This window comes from Dipodomys ordii, unplaced genomic scaffold (assembly GCF_000151885.1).
Source record: "Dipodomys ordii isolate 6190 unplaced genomic scaffold, Dord_2.0 Scaffold81, whole genome shotgun sequence".
NCBI classification, from domain to species: Eukaryota; Metazoa; Chordata; class Mammalia; order Rodentia; family Heteromyidae; genus Dipodomys; species Dipodomys ordii.
In genome coordinates this window covers 4,169,848-4,193,923 of record NW_012267297.1, presented here as the reverse complement: position 1 = coordinate 4,193,923, position 24,076 = coordinate 4,169,848, and the positions used below count along the sequence as shown (strand labels likewise).

Here is a 24,076-nt window from a genome sequence, read left to right as displayed (position 1 = left end):
CTGCTCTGAAAAATAACTAAACGGGGCAGGAGATGTGCGCAAGTGTGCGTCATCTGCCTAACAAGCACAGGCCCTCGAATCCAACGAAAGGTCCATACTGAAAACAAACAAGAGCACTTTTTGGAGTTTCTTCAACTCAGGATAGCTGGCTCCCCCGGCCCCCAGCTTTGGTTCCCAGCTAATAATGGCTTCATCCACATTTGGCAATATCTGGTGACTGTAATTCGGGCTGGTGCCACAACCACGTCATCCTTTTAGGTGGGGACTTCAGCCGTCCATAGATGCTCTACACGTCGTACACAGTAAGCCCAAAACCAAGAGTTCTGCAGGCCAACATAGCAATGATACTGAAGTTGATCATGTGATCCAGTCAAGTGAGAAAAACAGATGAGGTGTTCCATCCACCAGGAAGCGACCCGTGGCAACATCTCCTTTGACCGGGAGTCAGAAGTCAGACTGCCACTGCACTGACATCCCACTGACTGTATTAGTGAACCTCCACCCATTGTGGGAGAGGACCAGCATCCTGACCAGGGAGCACGCACTGCCCAGCGCTCTCCGGAGCTCATGGCTGGACACCAGAAGCTCATGCCTTCTTTCCTAGCTACTCAGGAGACTGAGACCTGAAAATCATACTTTGAAGCCAACCTGGAGAGAAGAATCTTGGAAACTTTCACCACCAATCAACCAGCAAAAAGCCCAAAGTGGAGCTGAGGTTCAAGTAATGGATGAGTGAAAAAAAAAGCTAAGGAGATTGAAGCCAAGAGTTCAAGCCCCAGTACACAGAAGAAGAAGAAGAAGAAGAAAGGAGGAGGAGGAGCTAGATGTGGGTGGTTCCCGCCTGTCATCCCAGCTACTCGGGAGGCTGAGATCTGAGGATCATGGTTCAAAGCCAGCCTGGGCAGGAACATCCGTGAGACTCTGATCTCCCATGAATCAAAGGAAAACCAGAAGTGGTGCTGTGGCTCAAGTGGTAGAGCGCCAGCCTTGAACTGAAGAGCTGAGGGACAGTGCCCAGGCCCTGAGTTCAAGCCCCACAAACTACCAAAAAAAAAAAAAGAGGAGGAGGAAAGCAACAGCATATTCTTTGATTCAGAGACTTCTGAGATGCTTTTCTTCCATTAAAAAGCGATTATAAAATGTACTTGACTTCTAAAAGCCACACATGCTGCTTCTTCTGTTTTTAAACATATGTGTGTGTGCATGTTTGTAATTTGTAGTTTACAGAATTGAGGCATTAAATCAAAAACTAAATCAGGAGACAAGGAAAATCCTCTGGTAGGGTAGAGAAGGAATAGACAGCAATGTAAGCAACAAATTAAACGATGCTATTGGAATAGCCTTAAATTAATTAAGAGCCAACAACTCAAATGCAAAAGAAAGACACGATTACCACAGTGAAGCAGAATTCCCCACCTACACTTCTAGAGTTCACTTACTTTCAAGAGAAATTAAAAGGTGTACACTAAAGTATAAGATGGCAAGGTACGGAAGCTTAATGAGAAAGTCCAGCACATTACCCTGAGCTAAATAACTTAATGACCAAGAGAAGGAAGGATGGCATTAGAATGGCAAAGGTGTACAGAGAATTCCTGGAGAGCTCCCTTCCCCGTTCACAAGGCCTTCGGCAGTGTGCAAATCCAAAAGCATCTGGTCATAAAAAGCACCATCAAGCCTATCTGTTCTGTAAAATAAAAGACACGATGTTTTGCTACCTGCTAATCAAGTAAGGAGTTGGGACAAGCTGCTTGAGTAGAATTCCTAAGTCATCCTAGACTAAGAAAGTAATTGTGACCTTGTCAGGATTTTCTTTATCTTATTCCTCCGATGGAAAGGATCTACAGGGGGCACCCCCATTCCAACCGATGCGGTCTAGAGGTGGGAGTCGTTTCTCTGCAGATCAGAGGACAAGAAGGTCAAAGCACTTCAGCAGAAGGAGCCACTTTGTTGGAAAGCAGTAAAACAGACCCTCTGTGGAGAGGGGCCCAAAGCTTGGGAGTCAAATAGAGTCCTTTCAGAGGTTCATTTTTATAAAGAGACTCCTCCCCTGGCCCCTCGCCCAGGAGGTGCACTGGTTGCTTAAAAGCTTCTGCGTGACCTACTCAACGCTTTGGACTGGTTCAGTGGGAACCCGCAGCACTGTGGGAAGAAAGAAGGAGTGAGTGGGAACCCACGGTATTCTGGGAGCCAGGCCGCCGGGATGGGCCACACATTACCTCTGTATCTCTAGCAGGTCCCCTTTCTCCCCCTCAATAATCCGTTTTGCAGACCCTCATGCGACGTCTGTTTTAATTTTGTAGGAACTCTCTTCCAAATCACACAGAAGAAATGCCTTGCTTGGGTGGGAGAGACAGCAGAGCCCTCCCCCGCCCCAGAATGGACAGGGTAGAGGAAGAGAGAGAGGGAAGGAGCAGTTGCAGCCCTGTTGCGTGCTGAACCGTCCCTCCTTCCTTTAATAAGATTATCCCGTCAGAGAGGATAATCCCCCGTGGGTTTCCCGGGTGTCTAACTCTTTTCCATCTGTTATTCCTGCAACTTATGTCACATGAGTGTCCAAGACAGAGCGGGGATAATTGTATTTCTCACGCCATAGAGAGGACGAAGCCTGCAACATACTACACATGTACACATACATGCATAGCAATACCCCTGTCCATCTCCTGTGACCATTGGCTACTTGAAGTGTCTTCATAAATGAAATTAATTCAACTGCATAGACACACTGTCCTCAAGAGATTCAGCTTAGAGGCAAAGCACCACCAGCCTATTTAGGGTAAACATACTTCATTACCACAGAAAACCTGAGCTTTGAAGACCCATGTCTAGATAGCAGTTGATTGGTTTTATGTTAGTGTCCAGCATAAAATAATGATTGATAGAGTCAAGTGTCAGTAGCTTACAGGTATAATCCTAGCAAGTAAGGATTAACAGCTAGAAGCCAACCCAGGCAGGGAAGTCTATAAGAATCTTATCTCCTGCGAATCACCAAAAAGCCAGAAGTAGAGCTGTGGTTCAAGTGACAGAGCACTAGACTTGAGAAACAACAACAAAAAAGCTCAGAGAGACAGTGCCCAAGCCCTGAGTTGAAGCCCCTGGACTGGCATGGAAATACTATATAATAGATAGCAATAAGTAAATGGATGCCCGATTGCATGTGTTTTATGTATTCTTATCTGTTTTCTCTAATGTCAAATTAAGGTTGATTTCCAATTAATAAATATATAAGGAAGTATTAAGGAAGTGGAATTCTGAGACACCTGTGGTATAACAGGAACCAGATTAATACTCGGATAATAATATTGAAGGAGGTAGAGTTGACATTTTTATTGAAAGGTGTGTAACCACTAGTATTATCATCAGGTCAAGATCTTGGAGGCCAAGTAGTCAGGTTTGGATATGGTTCTATGTTGTGAAGGACAAAAGGGAAAATAGGAATTAATCAGTAGACCTCTTTAGCAGACTGGAAGCTCTATTTTCTAGTTCTCTATTCAAATTCCTTAGCAAGGAAATAAAAGTAAAGGGACTGAGAAAAAAAAATAATCCTCTGAGATTCCGAAGAATGCCTTTTCTTTGATACGTTATGTTTAAATTTTCTCAGTCATTCAGTGTTTGCAAATTCTGAAATTCTGAATATTGCACAGTTGCGCTGCAGTAACAATATCTCACAGAATAACCCTATTTTGAAGCAGTCTGAATGGAACCTATTTTTAACTTCATAGTGTTTGTGTGCAATAATCGGTGAGCCTGTGTTGGCAATTGGTGATGTGTTTCTGTCAATGTAAGGTCCAGATTTGTACCAATTCTTTTATATGATTTATTCTTCCTTTGGGTCCTGGTCCTAGCCTTGAACTCAGGCCTTGGTTGTGTCCCTGAGCTTTTTTTTTTTTTCCCTAAAGGCTAGTGCTCTACCATCTGAGCCACAGCTCCACTATTGGCCTTTCTGGTGGTTCATTGGCTATATGAGTCTCCCAGATTTTCCAGCCTCGGGCTGGCTTGGATCTCTCAGCTTTCTGAGAAGCTAGCATGACAGGCATGAGCCACTGGTGCCCAGATATGACTATTTCATCCACCGGATGCATTGTCCTTTGCTAGGCTATGGATTAGTTGGGTACTCCCTAGCATTCCTTCTGTGCTATTAAGTGAGATGTTTGCTTGCAGACAAGTTGTAGTAGCTAAGAGGCAGTGGAACTTGCTCTCTCTATTTGAATTTTACTTGGTTTGCCTTTCATCTTAGATAATTAAGATTGAGCCAGTAGTTTATTAGAAATTATATTCACGAAGACCCAGAATACTGTTGTACCATGTATGGATTTACGTGAATCCTCAGGATTTTTCTCAAATAGCATATTTAAGAAAGTTTTTAGTATTACCAAGGGGAAAAAAATTAATTCTTTCTCTCTCTCTCTCTTTTTGGTGTCTTGAACTCAGAGCCTGGGCGCTGTCCCTGAGCTTCTTTTGTTCAAGGCTAGTGCTCAACCTCTTGAGCCACGGCGCCACTTCTGTTTTTTTGATGGTTCATTGGAGATGAAAGTCTCACGAACTTTCCTGTCCAGGCTAGCTTGAACCGTGATCCTCAGATCTCTACCCCCTGAGTAGCTGGGATGACAGGCGTGAGCCACTGGTACCTGGCTGTGCCTCAAATTTTAATGTGATCTAAAGAAAAAAAAAACAAGGTAATTTTAGTGTATGCGCGCTAACATTCACATGGTTTGTTCCATGATAGAACTATATGACTATGTCTAAGTAGCAGAAATTTCATTCCATTTGACTCTCTTTAAATATAGGATTAAAGTTCTATAAATTAGAATGCATTCTGTGTTGACTCAAAAACCTAAGGTTCACCAAAGCTTTCTGAGCCTACATTACTTCCATGAAATTATTAAAAACTTCACAGTATTGAGTATTAAATAAATGATTTAAGATATTAATAATGAAATCTATAAATGTAAACGAAAGCTTCTTACTAGCTAAAACATGTTTACATTATCTTACCTGTTTATTTTAGCTTACTTAGCCTGAGATTTACAGATACAAGTTTAAATCCATTTAACAATTACATAAATTCTTAATGATCACTTTTGTATAAATGAATTATTTATGGATTTTGATATTTTCCAAAGTTTCAATAATAACTGGGCAAGTATTTAGAGGGCAATGGCGATCCTCTCTAATTCTTCATGTGTTTAGTAGCAACGCATGCCCGATGTTGACAATTACGCGCATTCTTTTATTTATAAATTTTTATTTTATTTATGAATGGAAGATTACACTTTCGTGTATATTTTATTCATAAGAAATAAGGTTAGCCAGTTTAACCTTCCCCATGCCTTCTAAATAACGCATTCCAGGTAAAAACCAAAACGGAAGTCAGATACCAGTAGTTCATGCCTACAGTCGTAGCTCCTGAGGAAGCTGAGCTCAGTCAAGTTCAAAGCCAGGCTGGGCAGGAAAGCACAGCACACCGTTACTTCCAATTAACCCACCAAAAGTGCAAGTGGAGCCGTGGCTCAAGTGGTAGAGTGCCAGCCCCAAGTGACAAAATTAAGGAACAGCTCTCGGGGCCCGAGTTCAAGCCCCGTACCAACACACACACACACACACACACACACACACACACACGTAAAGCTTGAATTCCCATGTTTTACTGCTCATGTTCCTGATTATGAGACTGCAGGTCATAAAATAGTCAGGTCCATGGGCTGGGAAGGTGGCTCAGTGGTAGAGCGCTTGCCTTGCAAGCCTGAGGCCCTGGGTTCAATTCCTCAGCACCACATAAGCAAAAAGAAAAAAGCCGGAAGTGGTGCTGTGGCTCAAGTGGTAGAGCGCTAGCCTTGAGCTGAAGAGCTGAGGGACAGTGCTCAGGCCCAGAGTTCAGGCCCCACGACCAGACCAAAAAAAAAAAATAGTCAGGTCCATCCTAGATAACGTTTTTAAATTTTCATCTAGGCAAAGGAACAATAATGAATAGAAAATGAGAAAGTTCTGTAATTGTTGTATTTTTCACAAGTAATAGGCATGGTGAGCTATCTCCATAGTAAATTATTAAAAGAACCAAGTTGTGAGATAATGTCCTATTATGGGTCAAAATTATTTATACCGTTAGCAGTATAAAGATTATGTGTGTGTGGGGGGGAGATTCTTATGAACTGTATCATTAGCCTGGCCACATCATGAAAGGGAAGAAAAAAGGAGAGAGTTTAATGACATTTGTATCAGCTTTGAGGCTGTCAACCTTGATGATGTCCTTGGGGCCTTGAACTTTTTGGCCTTCCAGACAGCTGTGCAGCCCAGGCACTGATGGCTCACTCCTGTAATCCCAGCTACTCAGGAGGCTGAGATCTGAGGATTGCTGTTAGAGGCCAGCCCAAGCAGGACAGTCAGTGAGATTCTTATCGCCCATTAATCCCTCAAAAAGCCAGAAGTGCTGCTGTACGTAGCTCTCTCGTGGTAGAATGCTAACCTTGAGCAAAAGGAGCTTCGTGACAGAGCTCAAGCCCATGTAAATGTTAGTGCATGTACACTAAAATGAAGTAATACTCAAGGGCTCAAAGCTCAAGCTCAGAGCCCAGGACTGACCAAAAAAAAATGTTCTAGTTCTGTGACAGAAGCCACTGGTATCGCAGAGAAGGGAGAAGAAAGATACAGCATGTGCCAAGTAAATAGCACCAAACAGTTAGGACAATTGGGCTTCATAAGGGAAGGTCTGGGTTCTAATCCCGTCACCCCACGGAAACTTAGCAAATTTATTCTGCAAAGGAATATTTCCATTTTCATCTGCCCACACACGTTTTAAAGACTGGAGGTAATAGTGCATATTTTTTTTAATGTGAACCCCTTCTATTGAGAAATGGTTTCCTTAAACCGTTTTTGAAGCCTGTGAAACTTCTGTAGGTTTTCCTGTGTCAGGCAATGGCTTTTAAACTCTGTGATACTTCAGAATCTCCTGGGAACACTGACTGAAATACAGGATGCTACAGGGCCTGTGATACGGACCATGCTTAGAAACAAGTCCACAAGAGATGCTGCTGCTGTCCAGGCGGCCCATTTTAAGAACTGTTTATCCATAACCGAGTCTGTACAGTAGATACGCAATACTTCCATGTTTCTGAACTAGACAGACAGGCAGACAGACAGACAGAGTTCGTATGATACCATATTGCCAGAATGATCTTAGGAATTTTTAAATAACTTTTCTCTGAAACCAACAATAGCACTTGAACAGAGGAGTCATAAGAATAATTCATCAAGCCGGGCGCTGGTGGCTCACGCCTGTAATCCTAGCTACTCAGGAGGCTGAGATCTGAGGATCACGGTTCAAAGCCAGCCCGGGCAGGAGAGACTGTGAGACTCTATCTCCAATAAACCACCAGAAAACCGGAAGTGGCGCTGTAGCTCAAGTGGTAGAGCGCTCACCTTGAGCTGAAGAGCTGAGGGACAGGGCCCAGGCCCAGAGTTCAAGCCCCACGACCGACAAAAAAAAAAAAAAAGAATAATTCATCATAGTAGTTCATGGATTGTATAAATCCACCAAACCACAGGATCAAATTATAACTCACAAATAACCCACCTAAAAGTCAGGTGTCACCTTAAAAAATCTTTTTATTATTTAATAGTCATACAAAGGGGTTACCATTTAACAAAGTCATTTTATACCATTGACCAGCCACCATATCTTTCAAATGGATTTCTCTCAACATTTATGGATAAATATGTACATACCATTGCTGTAGATGTTTGCTAACACGTGTTTTTCTCTCCCCTAATTAACCCATTCAGTTAAAGATTGTTTTGTGTTCAGTAAATCATCCTATTATTGGTAAATAGTTAACTCATAAACAAGTAACTAAGTAGAAGCCAAACTTGTGCTCTGCAGTAAAATCTCTAATTTCTTTGTTTACTAATGTCCAGGTGCCAGTGGCTAATGCCGATGATCCTAGTTACTCATGTGGTGGTGATCTTAGGATCGCAGTCCAAAGCCATCATTGGTGGGAAATTCTGTGAGACTCTTACCGCCAGTTAACCACCCCAAAGTTGGAAGTGGAGTAGTGGCTCAATTGCCAGATACCAACCTAGAGCAAGAAAACTAAGAGAGAATGGGAGGGCTGGAGCTCAAGCCCCACTATTAGCACACATGTGCACGGGCACGCGTGCACACACACACACACACACACACACACAAACATGTACGAAAAAGGGGCACCCTATTCCAATTGGAGAGTGCAGGAAGTGAATGAACCAGCCTTCTCGGCAATGTTTTAAAAAAGTGGTGCTGTGTTATTAATTTGATTCTTAAATTGTGTGATATAAAGTTTGGTGATTCTGCATCCATGAATTTGTGTAGGAATTATCTAAGAGCTACTATAGAAAGGTATGCAATTGAGTTAAAACTGTTTGACTATACAATAACTGTAGGCCATCAATCACACCCAGATGTTGATACCACATGTAGTATACTCTAAGGAAAATGCCAAGCACACAGTATCATATACAAATAAGTAGAACATATTTGGACAATGTCAATTGTGTTTATTCTCATTTTTAGATCAAATCCAAAAGTGTTTTGTCTGAAACCCAGAGAAAGTCAGGAAATGTTCTGTTTTCATATGTCATTTGGAGACTCTGTCTGACCAGAGCTAGGTAACTACTTAAATCCTTCATCTTGGATGTCCTTTACCCAAAAGTAGAAAAATGTTTCAGATTTCAGGTCCCTTCTTGGAGGTGAGAAAAACAAAAACAAAACTAAGCCGGGAACCTGTGGCTCACATCTGTCATCCTAGCTACTCAGAGGGCGAGGGTCTGAGGATCAAGGTTCAAAGCTGGTCCAGGCAGGGCAGGAAAGTCTCCAATATATCAAAAGAGCCAGAAGTGGAGCTGTGGTTCAAATAATAGAGTACCAGCTTTAAGGAAAAGATGCTCAAGGACAGTGCCCAGGCATTGAGCTCAAGCCCCAGGACCAGCACAAATAGAAAAGAAAGAAAGGATGGAAAGGAAGGGAGGGAGGGAGGATGGAAGGAAGGGAAGAAAGGAAGGAAAGAAGGGAAGGAAAGAAGGGAAGGAAGGAAGGGAAGGAAGGAAGGGAAGGAAGGAAGGAAGGAAAGAAGGAAGGAAGCAAGCAAGGAGGGAAGGAAGGAAGGAAGAAGGAAGGAAGGAAGGAAGGAAGAAAGGAAAGAAGGAAGGAAGGAAGGAGGGAAGGAAGGAAGGAAGGAAGGAAGGAAGGAAGGAAGGAAGAAAGGAAAGAAGGAAGGAAGGAAGGAGGGAAGGAAGGAAGGAAGGGAAGGAAGGAAGGAAAGGAAGGAAGCAAGGAAGGAAGGAAGGAAAAGAATGAGGCAAGGAAGGAAGGAAGGAGGGAGGGAAGGAAGGAAAGGAAGCAAGGAGGGAAGGAAGGAAAAGAATGAGGCAAGGAAGGAAGGAAGGAAGGAGGGAAGGAAGGAAGGAAGGAAGGACTAAAATCCCACCTGCCTCCTAGTTTTAAATGAACGTTGTAATGTCTCTTAACAAATGTGAATAGCATGAAGAATAGCGTTTAAAGACTGTTTCTTCCAGGTGGAAGCCCTGTGTACAGCCTGCCCTGGGCTGGGAAGGTGTAGCCCCTAGCTAGCGGTGGCCCGAGGTGCCCGGCTGTGCCCGGAGCGAGGCGGGCCCGGTGGGGGGCCCCGTCAGGTGGACGCTGTGACCAGCCCTCCCTTCTCACGGCCCCGTTCCACGGTCGTTGCAGGATGAAGTAGCACAGCCACTGAACCTATCCGCCAAACCCAAGACCTCCGATGGCAAGTCGCCCACCTCGCCCACCTCCCCACACATGCCAGCGCTGAGACTAAACAGCGGGGCAGGCCCCCTCAAAGCCTCGGTCCCCGCTCCCCTGGCCAGCCCTTCAGCCAGAGTTAGCACAATAGGTAAGTGCTGTCTCCCTCCTGTCCTTGCTGATTCCCCCCCCCACCTTCCCCCTTGGCGGTGATTGATTGGATGAGATCACATCTCTGATGATCTCTGATGTCATACAGAACCCCAGGCCCAGATCGGGCTCAGCTAGGAATCTCAAGTGGAATTACCCCCCCACACACACACCTGTTCAAACACACCAAGGAAATTGGCCAATGAAGGGCCAAGCCTGTAATCTTCTTCGGGAGGTGACGGTGCATGTCTCCTGTGTTTATATGTGTTAAGTTTTGTCTTTCAAGTTTATCAGAGAGAGAGAATGACCTCAGTCGCCCTAACTGACTAATAGTCATATTCCCAGGCTGCCGTGGTTAGAGAACCTGCCTTTCCTGTCGCCTGGCGCACACCGCGTAGGTAGTAACGAGACGCATCATGTCTAGATCAGCTGCTGCCCACCAGGATGGGTTCTTTCTTCTGATCCATTCTGCTTGAAGAATGCTGCCTGGCTTTGACGGAAGTAGTGTGGAGTATTGTTATTACTAGAGTGCTCCCACAGGCAGACAAATTTCAACAGTTTTTTGTTTCATGATATATAGCTAAATTTGCACACATGTACTTAATTCAACACACATTGATTGAATGTTTATTACTCACATAAAATTAGGGAGCGGCTAGACATACTGGCCATCAAATAGTCAGCTTAAGTTTACATTGGAGAAAAGCTATTTATGCTATAACCCAAAATGGCTACAGCAAGAGCGAATCCAGAGCCTCGTTACAAATCTGCAAGCCAAGAGAGGTGCATGTCTGATTCTATTTGGGAAGAATCAGAAAAGACTAACTTTGAGATAGCATAGTCTAACCTAAGCTTTGCAGTACAAACACGTTCTTGGGCATTCTGATCTGTAAGGGGAAAAAAAAGGAGTAATATAATGTTTGAGAAATGCACTGATTTTGATAAAGTATCAAGTGCCTAGGTGCTAGAAAATGGAAAAAGCTTAAAACTGAAATCAGATGATTCATTCTCCTAAGGAATTGGGGTTTCTTCTCCAGATAGCAGAGGATCAGAACTTTGCAAAGAGCATCAATAACAGAAAAAAAAGCTCCTGGAATCAGGAAACCATTATCCTAAAGTAAATGAGCAAGAGTGCTTTGCACAGGATAGAAATAAATGGTGAAGCAGGACACTGGTGGCTCACGCTTGTAATCCCAGCTACTCAGGAGGCTGAGATCTGAGAATCGCAGTTCAGAGGCAGCTCATCAGCAAGTCCGGGAGACTCTTCATCTCCAGTGAACCCCCAGAAAACCGGAAGTGGAGCTGTGGCTCAAAGTGGTAGAGCGCTAGCCTTGAGCAAAAGAGCTCAGGGACAGTGTCCAGGCCCTGAGTTTAAGCCCTACAACCAACCAAAAAATAATAAATAATAATAAAGAAATAAACTGTGATAAAAGGGAGGAGTCAATAGGAAAGAAACTATTTAAATGAAAATTGACACAAGTCATCCACAACCAAATATAGGTGGGGTAAGGGTCAAAGGAGTCTAGCTTTTTGAATTTTTGAAGTAATGATTGTGTCTCCTTTAATTGTGGAAGAGAACACCCACGTGGAGCACAATTTGGAGAAGGACATAAATACAAATGCGGTACGGTGTCAGAAGCGGCGCATAATGAAGCATTGGGGTACTGATAATGCCATAGCCTGCTAGAGAAACAGGGTGTGTGGCAGCCAAGAGGAGATAAAGTTTCCTGGAAAAGGAAGGGCCTGCGTAAGAAGTCAGGAATCCCAGTTGCAACCTATAGTTTCCATTTCCCATTGTTGCATGAAAAAAAAGCCCTAAAACTTAGCCACTTTAGACAACCAGCATTGATGTCCTCACATGGCCCGAGGAGCAGTTCAGCTGGTTAATGCCAGCTTAGGATTCGCCATGATCCTGGTGGAGACACGGGCCGCAGCCCGTGGGGATCGGATGGTCTATATCCAAGATGGCTTCCCTTACTCAGCTCTGGTTTGGAGACCTCAGCTCTTTGCCACATAGGTCTGGCCCTCTTCTCCAAGGGCAAGATCTGAGAGAGAGAGAGAGCAACAAAGCTCTAGTTCCTTCTCTGACCTGTGGCTACAATCTCACAGGGTTCTGCTTGATTCTTCTCATTATGAGACCCAGAACAGCCCCACTCCATGGAAATAGAATTAGGCTCCAACTTTTAAAGGAAGAACCATTGGGCAGGTTGTAAAACCACCACAGGTTTCTCCGTAGGAAAGCTAACGGGAAGTAACATCCCAGCCTGGGAAAACTGTACATTTCACCAAAAGAAAGGGTATTTAATGATGGCCAATCCCACAGCAAGTTGGAGCGCGAAGAAGAAAAGCCTTAGGAGTTAGCCGGAGTTCACAGATAGGTAGAGTTTGACAAAGAGGATTTTAGTAGAATTGCAGGCTTCCGATGACAAAGATTCAGAGTATGAGCAAAGACAGTGCTGTTGATGATGTAGGCTAATCTTTTTGGTAAATTTTGTAAATTGGGAAGTGACTATAGGAAATGAGAGTAAAAGGTGTATCTGAATGAAAAGAGTCAAGAGAAAGAATTAGCTTTAGAAAAGAGAAAAGTGCATCTTTTATCTGAGACTGAGAGAAATAATGAGGAAAAAAAAAATGTTCCAGGTTCAGAGAAAGTGGGGACCGGATAGAGCGTTGATTTGAAGGAGTGAATTTCAAATGCTTTAATCCCCACAGAGTAGAATTTGAGATGATTGGTGTAGAGGAATTCAGCATTGGGCCAAGGCAGGGCAGCTGTTAGAAGAGACATAGAGAAAACTGAAGTTTAAAGAAGTTTGAAAAAGTTTGGGATACAAATGTACTCTTTCATCATTATGCTAGAATGCTGGTATTCTGCTTTGCATTCTAAATGGCCAGACGGGAAGATTTGCTTTTATGTACGAAGTATGTAACAGAGAAAATATTTTATTTGGCAAGGATTCGCTAGGCCAATATACACGAAGGCTCATAAATATCAGTGTTGATATTTGACTTACTTTTGCCATGTTATCGGAACTAAAATATTTAACTATTGAATAAGTAGTCTAGAGATATCTTATCGTATATAGAGAGTTGTGTTTTCAATTCAGGACTTTAATTCAGCATTCCCAAAGATGGCATAGGATTTTATAAAGGTAAGACATCATACCATGACATTTATCCTATAACTTTCTCCGCTCATGACCAAAACACAATTTTTTTTTCCTGGAAAAAAAATATTTTCTTTTTTTCCAAGGTATTGAGGCCACTGCAATTTACTTTTTTTCTTTTCCAGTGCATGCAGATGTTGAAAGCTAACACTGTAATGAATAGTAATGTAGTTAGGTAAAAGATGTGAGGATTAATAGTGTTGGAAAGGTCACCCTGAAAGAAGAATTAATGTGTTATGCCATTAATAAACCATGCAAAACTGTGGACCAAAAGATCACTAAAGTTATCATTAATGACATAAGGGCTCTTTTCTGTGTATCTATTAGCTACAAACAAAGTGACTTTTCAAGGTTGGTGACTAATATCCCAGTGTGTTCTATAAGAACGCTTTTGATTGATATGCAAACAAGAGGCCATGTAAAAGAAAGGTTCCTTCAAAGGAATGAAAAGCCCAGCACTGTGGCTCTGCCTGTAATCCCAGCTGCTCCGGAAGCTAATATCTGATCATCAAGGTATGACGCCCATGTGGGCAGAAAAGTCCACGAGGTTCTAACCTCCAATAAACCGGCGATAAAAGACCAAAAATGGAGCTTTGGTTCAAGCGATAGAGCTCTAGCCTTGAGAGATAAAGCCAAGCAAAAACATGAGGTCCTGAGTTCAAGTCCCAAGACAATAAAATAAAGGCAGAGTGACAGATCGTTTTAGAACTGTTCTGCCTACTTGGTATTTTCCCCACACAAACCTTTTCATCTACATGACACATACATATAGCACTTTAAACCTTTTTTCCAAAGCATTTTTCAACTGTTTTCTTACTTTAGTTAGTCTACAATTATAGACACTTCACCAGATAGACTAAATATCCATATACCATATACTCAAAAAATTTTATTTTAGTCGAGCACTGGTGGCTCATACCCATAATCCCAGCTACTCAGAAAGCTGAGATCTCAGGATCATGGTTCAAAGCCAGCCCAGGCAGGAAAGTCCATGAGACTCTTACCTCCAGTGAACCACTCAGAAAACTGGAAATGGAGCTGTGGCTCTCGTCTTGAGCAAAAGAGCTCAGGGACAGTGCCCCACAACCGACCCCCCCCCAAAAATTCATTCATCCATTTTACACTTATATTGGAGATAACTAAAGAGGCCAAACGCCTATTCTTGCCCAGGAGTTCGAAGTAAGTTCCTTTCAGAGGACAGACAGTCCTATGATTCCATGCTTGTTTCTAATTCGAATTTTTGTTTGTTCTGGTATGAAGGATTGAACCCAAGGCCTCACACTTCCAAACCTCTGCTTCGCCATGACGCTGCCTTCATTTCATTTTTTAAAGCTTATTTTTCACTATCTTTAAGTCGTTGTACAAAGGGATTTCCTATGAGTCCAATTCACCTTGATCAACATAAACAAACATGGCGGACAGTAGAGCTACCCTTTGTCCTTGGGTGCCAGTGAGACCTGTCCTGAGACCCTGATCCCTGAGCCAGCATTCCTTCTCTGTAGGGGGTCTCTCGGTATCGGATGTTCTTCTCCATCATTTACACTTTCACTCATCCATGTCCATGGGTGTTACCATGCCCAGCAGACAGAGCAGGCAGAAGTCCCAGATGAACGCTCCGAGTATTTCCACCCTCTGTCCTGTTGTACTTCCCATTCCTCCCAAGTGAGGATACAGCTCTACCTTTATACTTATGGTAGACACGTGTTGAACAAATTGTGGGAAAGAATGCATTCAGGCTCATTCATTGGAGATGTTGTTTCTATCCTTTTTTAGTTTTAAATATGGCAGCATCAAAGAGGAGAGTGCCCTGAATTGGCACTCTTTTTTTTTTGCCAGCCCTGGGGCTTGAACTCACGGCTTGGGCACTGTCCCTGAACCTCTCTGTACTCAAGGCTAGCACTCTACCCCTTGAGCCACAGCACCACTTCTGGCTTTTTCTCAGTAGTTTATTGGAGATAAGAATCTCATGGACTTTCCTGTCCCGGCTGGCTTTGAACCATAATCTTCCAGTTTCAGCCTCCTGAGTAGCTAGGGTTACAGGTGAGCTGGCAACCAGTGCCCCGCTAGCATTGGTTTACTTTTATTGTTTGCTGGGACTGGGACTTGAACTCAGGGCCTGGGCACTAACCCTGAACTTTCATTCAAGGCTGGTGCTCTACCACTTGAGCCTTTATTTCCAGCTTCTAGCTGGCTAACTGAGGTTAAGAATCTCACAGGTTTTTCTGCCTGGGCTGTCTTTGAACTGTGATCCTTCTCAGTAGCTAGGATTAGAGGAATAGACCACCAGCACTGGGCTTCGATTACAAAGAAAACCACTATGGAGGTTTTAATGCTCAAACCTTACATCAGTGTAGATGATTAAGTGAGAAGACTATAATTCACAGAAAGCCCCTGGAAATTGGAGATGTCACTCAGCCACAGCTTGCAATTACACTAGCACTGCACTTTACAGTTTACAAAATGCTTTTACATGTATTATCTAATTCTGGTGAGCTTTGACCAATGAAGCAATAGCTTCGCATCAGGGCCAAAAATATTTCGATAGGAAAAGTGGCCTCAAAAATAAAATTCATATTGGTTGAAAATCATGTGAATACATTGTACCCTTACTTTCACTTACACATAAAATGTTTTATATAAGATAAATACAAACACAGTGTCTAGTCAATATAAAACTGAGTAAGAATTTGTCTTTCCTTGTCTTCAGCTGTGGCCTTGGACTTTAGCAAAATCTGTCATATGGCTCCCCAACGGCGAATACAAAAACGATCCATTAACTCGGAATTAGAAAGGCATATATTTTATGGCTTAGAAATATGGATTTGTTCCCTCAAAAGACTCTTCTGGGCAAAGCAATCAAAGATCAAAAGAGAGGAAAGAAAGGCCCTCATGTAGTTAGTTCATAGTCGGAGGTGACAATCTTAGAGAAAAACAAGACAATGTGACAATCAAAAGTTCTCCCAAGGTTTCGGAGGTAGCCGCGAGCTAGACTGTCCTAAACTTACGGGGGCACATATCTGGCCTACGTTAGAAAACTGCTCACGGGAAGGGTGACATACGGATACATTCTCAACCATCCTAGCAAGAAAGGAACCCTGGAAGGCAGGGCTAGAGACAAGGGCACGGAGGCTCTTCTTGAACTAGGAAACTTTCCTTGTGCACACATGACACCGGACTCAAGAAAGGTTGGCCCAAAGGGAACATGGGAAGGCACAGCGCAGCTGATAACACAAAGCATATTGTTTTTACAGCATATTAAAGCATTGCGGAGGGATTCAGGGTAGACATTAAAAACGTTTCCAGAGTCCCAAGGTAGCAGGGAAAGGATTCACCAGTGGGGTTATCTCTAGAAGATTCTCCACCACCGTTAACACGGTCAAGACGGGGAAAGGCCACAGCACAGAAACCTTTGTCACTGGAATGCTGTATTTCCTACACTTATTTGAATGTAGAATTGGTGGGGTTTTTTTTTAACGGATGATGACAGATCATTATTTTATGAAATGCTACTCTAAGGACCAGAGTAACGAGAGATTTTTTTTTTCCTTTAACATCCGAACTCCACTTCCTGGGAAGAGTTTGGAATGTGCTATCTGGAGACAGAGTAGGCGACAGATTCAGAGAATGTCAGAGATAGAGGAGCCATAGAGGAGGAAGCCATTAGCCTAGTGATAGGTGAAGTGACTTTGGCAAAGGCAGGAAGACATGGGAAGGCTTTTACCTTTGGTCTGGGTGGGGTAAAGAAGCTACTGCAGATGACTGACTTCCAAGCAACTAATGGACCTCTGGAAAGATCTATGGAATCGAGAGCCAAGAAGATGGTGACATTCCAAGCAGGATGCTGCGTTGTGATGGAGCAGTGTAGCAGACAGAGCCGGGTTTCCGGAGCCAGGGGGTCCTGCCTCAATTCTTAAGAGCTGAGGTAGTTGATTGGCATCCTTGGATTGCCACACAGCTTACCGTGAACTACCCAACTTAAACTGTATACATATTGCTGGGCATCATAGCTCATACCTGTAATCCTAGATGGTTGGCTCAAAGCAGCCTAGGTAGGAACATCCAAGAGACTTATTTCCCGTTAACCACCAAAAATGCTGGAAGCAGCACTGTGGCCCGAGTTGAAGATACTAGCCTTGAGCAAAAACAGCTCAGGGACAGTCCCCTGGTTCTGAACCCAAGCTCCAGTGCGCACGCACACACACACACACACACACACACACACACACACACACACACACAGGACCTTCCCCCTTTTTCTGTGAGTCAGACCTCTCTGTTGCATTCTTCTTATGGAGGTCACCAACCACTGGATTGCAGATTTACCTTACATCCAAGATGTTCAAATTAATGACTTTTTCTGAGCCTGTACTTCCAGCCAAGATGGCATGCACAGATGCTGGGGACTGGGATTTGTATGTGGCTTTTGGGAGATTGGCAGCTCAAGCTACTATAGTTAGTTTAGTTTTCTCATCTTTCTTTCTTGTACGCCAGCCATTATTATTTTCTTTTACAGTGTATATTCTCTACAGTTGGGTTTTCTAATCTATTTCTTCTTTTGCGCCTCTGAAAATACGTACAATGATTTTACTTAGAGAAGAAAGGAAGGGAGGAAAGGAAGGATGGAGTGAAGGAAGGAGAAATGAAGAGGAAGGGCAAGAGATGGAAAAAGGAGGAAGGGAAAGAGAAGGGAAGGGAGAAAAGGAGGAAGGGAAAGAAAAGGGAAGGGAGAAAAGGAGGAAGAAAAAGAGGAAAGGGCAGGAAGAGAAAAACAACAATAAGGATGGAAAAGAGAGGACAGGAAAAAGGAGAGAGGGAAAATCTTTGAGGATTTTTTTATATCAGCTATAAACCAAAAAATCAAATTGTTATCCATTTAGCAAAGTTACAAAAGCTCACAATTTTCTTATGAGATTCCTCACCTGAATTTTCCAAATCCCATTTGAAATATTAGCCAGCAGTAACATTGACCTTTAACAGTTCATCTCTGTCCTAGGAGACACACCAGTAGCCTAACCAGGGACCCTCCCTTCTAATTTTGCTTTAGAGTACCACCTCAATTTACGACGAGGGCAGAATTAAACATATAAAGTACCCCTATGGAGGCCCCTTTCCACTCTGGTGGACTGACTAGCCGCTCAGGAGGCTGAGATCTGAGGATCACAGTTCAAAACCATCTCAGGCAGAAAAAATCCGTAAGACTCTTATCTCTAATTAACCCCCAGAAATCCAGAAGTGGCACTGTGGCTCACGTGGTAGAGCACTAGCCTCAAGCTGAAAAGCTCAGGGACAGTGCCCAGGCCCAGAGTTCAAGCCCCAAGACTGACAAAAGAGACAGAGAGAGAAAGAGAGAACTGAGGATGAAATCTCAGAAAATAAAGCAGTTAACAGTGTTTACATCCTCAAAGACCAGGTTTCCCCTACTCTGCCACATGTGTTATTTCATTTAATTCTCCCTTCAGTGTTACATGGAAACTTAAGAGAGATTAAGTGTTACAATTTCTCAAATGTCACCTTCCCCAACCAGCAGAAGTGCAGCGTCATCCAGATCCAGTCTCTCAATTCTCCTGGGTTTGCCACTTTGCAAATAAAACGACAATGAGTGCATCGCGGGGATGGACAATTTATTGTGTCAGGAGACCATATGGATCCCTCTAATCTTGGTGACATTTGATTAAGTTGTGAATGTTATACCCATTTAATCAGTGAGACTTAGAAGAGGAACATGACTTATGAAATTCAAATGGCTGGGAAGTGTAAGATTTTTACCACGGAGCCCAGCTCCCACACACTTCCCTGTGATTGAAAACTTGAACCAAACACCGAAGAGGCAGGCGAAGGATGGAACCCAGCGGGTCCATGAAGACAGCGTGAGGAAGGAGAGAAGAGGGACTGTAGGATGCTGGGAAGGAGGGAGGGACGGCGTCTCCATGGGGATGAGATACCAATGTCCTTCCGGAGTGGGAAGGGGAGAACTCAAGCATTCTGGGTAAGCTGGGCCTAGAAACCACAGAGACAAGTCTGGAAAGAAAGAACCAGCACACCTCTGAAGAGGGAACTGATATCTCAAAGCCCTGAGGACTTAGCCTAGCCGATACACATGTTCCCATTTCCCATGCTATCATTGCTGACACCTTGAAGGTGTCTAACATGAACAAAATCTGAGGATATGGGCACTGACTCCACCCCCAGCAGAACATCAGAGACTGGAAACAGCCAGAGCTTGGATTATCACCCACAATGAAAATGAATATTTCTCTCGCCTCTCTAGTCATCATTTGCCTTCACAATGTTACCTGGGCAGAGCCTGAAAAGCTTACAGAGTTCATACTTTTATTCCACATGGTGAATGTTCTGGAAACTTTAAACAAACAACAGAGAGGTTAAATAGGCTATAAAATGCAAGACCCAGCTGGGCGCCAGTGGCTCACACCTCTAATCCTAGCTACTAAGAGGCTGAGATAGGATGACCACAGTTTGAAGTCAGTTCAAGCAAACACAACTGCAAGACTCACACTTCCAACGAACCAGCAAAAAGCCTGATGTGGAACTGTGGCTGTAGTAGTAGAGCACCAGCCTTGAGCACAAAGAAGCTCAGGGACAACACCCAGGTCCAAAACTCAAGCTCCAATACCTTAACCAAAGGAGGAGGAAGGAGGAGAGAGGAGGGGAGAGAGGGGGTGGGGTGGGGAAGAGGAGAGGAAGAATGATATAAGCATCTCAGGCCAGCTCTGTCCTAGATGGACTCTATTTCGTTTTAGAAATCTGAAAAGACTAAAGTAAGTTTCCATAGAATCTATTAAGAAAGTCGATCAAGGAGTCAGGAGGTGTGAAGCGACTGGAAAGCCACCTACCCACATCCTTTGCACTAAATATTAGCCATAGCGATCAGTCTCGGGTATGTATAAGTGACTGGTTTCCAAGCCATCCCTGCCCGTCACAAAAAGCAACAGGGTCCTGTCCTTACGATCTGTGGTTGGTTCTGTGACTGAATTACGATCATTAGCGCAGAATGTCAAAACACACAAGAGCTCGCGCACGATTTCCCCTTTTCCTGTCACCTACCTTGTTACTTCCTTTTGGCCCCTAGAAGATGGTTGGGTGGCCCCTAAAAGGAGGCGTGGTAGAGGGGGGAAGGAGGCTGTCACTTTAGAAAGAAACACGCCAAACACCCCACTAATCCTACATCAGCGTGTTCCACAGAAGTGTTCAAGCAGCAAGAAACTACTTTAGGGTGGTTGTGTGTGTGTGTGTGTGTGGGTGGGTGTGGGTGTGTGGTTCTGTGTTTTGGCAATCGTCAGATCAGATAGAAAATGCTCGCAAGACACCCAGGCTGTGTAATCTGACATGATTAGACAAGGCTCTTTCCTACCACAACATTCATAATTGAGACAAAAGAAAAGAGTATTAATAACACTTTCCTCACACAGCAGTTAGCCATTTTATATTTCCTTTCTTTAATCTTGGTGTTTTTCAACAAATCATGGGATTTAATAGCGTGTTTTGGCAGATTAGAGGATTTATGGCCCAGATGTTTTTTGTTCTAAAAATGGATTAGGGTGTAAAGTTTGCTGGAATTCATGGAACACATTGAAGCAAGCCGGTCATTTTATGTGTGATTAGTGCCTGCCTTCTGTCTCGCAGTCTCCCATCTGTCACGATTCACCAATGGATCTGGTTAGATTTAGCCTCATGTCACAAACAAGTCCCTTTTCTGGGCAATTTCATATTACAGATTCATTTATGCCATCTAATGTCCCAGTTAAAAGATGGAGAGAAAGACCAGCTATTAGTTTTGCCTTTCAATATTGGCAAAAAAAAAAAAACAACGTATCACTTGCCATTCACATCGCCCCTCCGCTCCCCCCCCCCATCTCACAACTACTTATCACAATACGCAGCAAATAAATAAATGACCCGGTGTCCAAACGTAAAGCATAGTTGAGCTAAGGAAAACATTCCTTTCGCTCCTTCTCCCTGGGACTCTCTCAGTGGAGTATTTGGGGGATGCTTGGCTTTCTGTGACGTTGCGTTGTGCTCTTCTGTTGGACTGTCCCCAGCTCCTGTGGCTGCAGACCCCAGGGTCCCACTGAATTTCAGTGTGGCTGTCGTTGACAGTAGCCACCATTTCTTATGGATACCTGGTTCCAGTCTCAGCTCTAAGTTTAAGTTTCCATTCACAGCAAACCACTGCCACCTGTAGTTTCTATTTCCACGGTACGTGGGCCGAGGGAGGGAGGAATTCTTCTTTGGAGTCAGTCAGTCACGATGTAGGCCTTCTTTGTAAACCACACTTAAATAGTGCTATACACAACTCTTTTGATTTATTTACTTATTTTATTTATTTGCCAGTCCTGGGGCTTGAACTCAGGGCCTGGGCGCTGTCCCTGAACTTCTTTTTGCTCCAGGCCAGAGCTCTACCACTTGACCCCCAGCACCACTTCCAGCTTTTTCTGTGTATGTGGTACTGAGGAATCGAACCCAGGGCTTCGTGCACATTAGGTGCGCACTCTACCACTGAGCCACCTTCCCAGCCCAATACACACCACTCTTACACTGAACTTTCTAATACCATAAGAGACTCGCCCAGCCTACCGGTAAGTACGAATGTAATGAGATTGTGGGGTAACATCCAGTGAGGAAGATACTCTAGACTAAATGGCTACCTCACGTGACACGTTAAGCATCTCCCTAAATATTTGGAAACCACCATCCCTTCTCTCGGCATTAGGTTTCTCTCCTGGACGACCGGGTGATTCCGCCAGGATCAGTTACTCGCTCAGGCCAGACAAATGCCGTGCAGGAAATGAGGACATGCTGGCTAGTGGCCGCGCCCCCTCCCCACCGCAGTCCCTTATGAGTCAAAGCCGGCCCTCGACACACCTGCGTGCACTCAATCTGTCTCCATCCCCAGGTTATTTAAACGACCACGACGTCGTCACCAAGGCCATCCAAGAAGCGCGGCAAATGAAGGAGCAGCTTCGGCGCGAGCAGCAGGCGCTGGACGGGAAGGTGGCCGTGGTCAATAACCTAGGCCTCAACAACTGCCGGACGGAGAAGGTTAGTTCCTAAAAGTGGCCGGCTGGTTAGGGACGCCCCCCCGCCCCGTCCCTGGGTGCTCGCCTTGTGTGTCCGTACGTCTGTCCGCCTGCTTTTCCCTCCACCCATGCAGGAGTTTCCTTCTCCCTGGTAATCCCGGCCATCTGTCCACAGGAAGCAGCGTACTTCCCTGTATCCAGCCACCTCCCCCACTGACAACAAACTCCCCTCCCCGTGCGCCGCAGGTTTGTGGTAGGAAGCAGGGGCCGCTGGAGAGATCCCAGGCTACGTGAAAGTTTTGCCTCCCAGAGATGCCTGGCTCGTGTTTAGGGATGAGCGGGATTTGGAAATACCAAATCTCCTGTCATCAGCATAAGCCTGAATGACACCCCCCCCTCCCTGCAGAATCCTGAGCCATGGTGATATTTCTGGGGCAGACCACTGTCAAAGAATGAGGCAACTGCCACACTGGAACTTCCTGCCTGATCACCTAAGCAAATGGGCTTTTGAAAGCACTGACACATGTCAGAGACGTACAGCCGGGGGAAACTTCTGGCAGTGTCTGAGAAAAGCCAGGTGTTCCAGCTGTGGTGTTCAAGTAAACGCTGGGTTTCATTCAGGAAAAAAAAAAAAAAAACACGACCTTATTATAGAAGGATCGGAGTGGCCCACATCTGTCGGTCATACGTAACGTGTTTTGAGTGAACAAGTTGCCAGCAAATCCCCCTTCGTGCTAACCCTAAAGATAGAGAAGAAAACGGGGAAGACGGGATCAGGTATTTAGCAGTAACTTACAAGATCATCATTCCCAGCCACACCCGAGCCAGGACGAGCAGATTGCTCATTTGGATAGCTTTCCACTTCCCTGGGTGCCGTGCGGCATTTGATTCAAACTCACCAAGAAGTGAGCAATCTGCACAGCACAGGTAAACTAGAAGGGAGATTCTGTCAGAGTTAACCTGATCCTTTGCTCCTTGCAGCAGTGGGTAAAAATGGAGGATGGAGAAGATTCATGTTTAATTCTGCTCACTCAAGAGGGGACACCAAACAACACAAAAGTAAAGAAATAAAAAATTAAGGCATGAGCCAGGACGCCTGTAAGGTGCAGCCCCCTGTACAACGCCAGGTGTGACCCCTCCACCCAGTAGTTAAGCACCAGAGAGGAGAGGCGGAGTGTGTATGTGTGTGTGGGGGGGGGTTCTCAAAAGGCGATGATCGCTCTAAGAAGGAATGATAGTAAGCATAAAGGAATTTATCTTCAAATACTTAAACATTCTTGAAAGAGTGGCTCAAACAGAAATTCCTTTTTTTTTCCTGTGCTCCCCACGTTGAAATGAGTTTAACAGTCAACCAGATGCAAATGCAAAGTGACTCGAGCTATTCCTCCCGCGCCGTTATTTGTTAAGGGCATTGAATTCCGCAGTGGAGATACAGCAGTTGGTTGAATTCAGCGAGCATCTGTACGCCTTCCCCCCCCCTTTTTTTTAAATCCTCCAAAGCAGAGACCATTCTACCTTTTTGCCCTCACCTCCTCCCTTTCCTCTCCTCCCCCCTAGTGCTGGCTGGGAATTTGTCAAGTGACAACCCACCAAATCCTTTTGGACAGAAAGCCTGCATCCAGCGTGGTACGTAGTTGTAACACGGGCCCTGTGGTTGGATCAGGGAGCCCGTTAAAAGCGCTTTGATGGTATGGAAATTCATCTCCATGAAGCTCCCAGACCCCTCAGCAGCCTGCTGTTTTGCGGTGCTTACAGATCAGTCATTCACGTCGGAGGGCAATAACTGTGCTGACGTCTTGTACGGCAATGGTAGTACATAAAATAATCCTGGGCTCTCCACCACAGCTCCACGAGTTAATCTTCTTGACTGCACTTCAGCCTTTGCTCTCACACAAGCCGCTGCGGGCTCCGGTGTCTCGGCACTGCCTTTTGATTAAATAACCGGAGTGGAGCCATCTGCCTCTGCTGTACCCCACTCTTAGCTA

At 44.4% G+C, this 24,076-nt stretch overlaps 1 protein-coding gene across 1 annotated transcript in view; it reads left to right on the top strand.

The window, feature by feature from the left end:
- The window catches only part of Sox5 (SRY (sex determining region Y)-box 5), a 710,484-nt gene that overhangs the window by 584,012 nt on the left and 102,396 nt on the right, over positions 1 to 24,076 (top strand). Inside the window, exons 12-13 of the mRNA XM_013025067.1 lie at positions 9,716 to 9,893; positions 21,968 to 22,113. Of these exons, the coding sequence (XP_012880521.1) occupies positions 9,716 to 9,893; positions 21,968 to 22,113 (324 nt within the window). The remainder of the gene's footprint in view (positions 1 to 9,715; positions 9,894 to 21,967; positions 22,114 to 24,076) is intronic.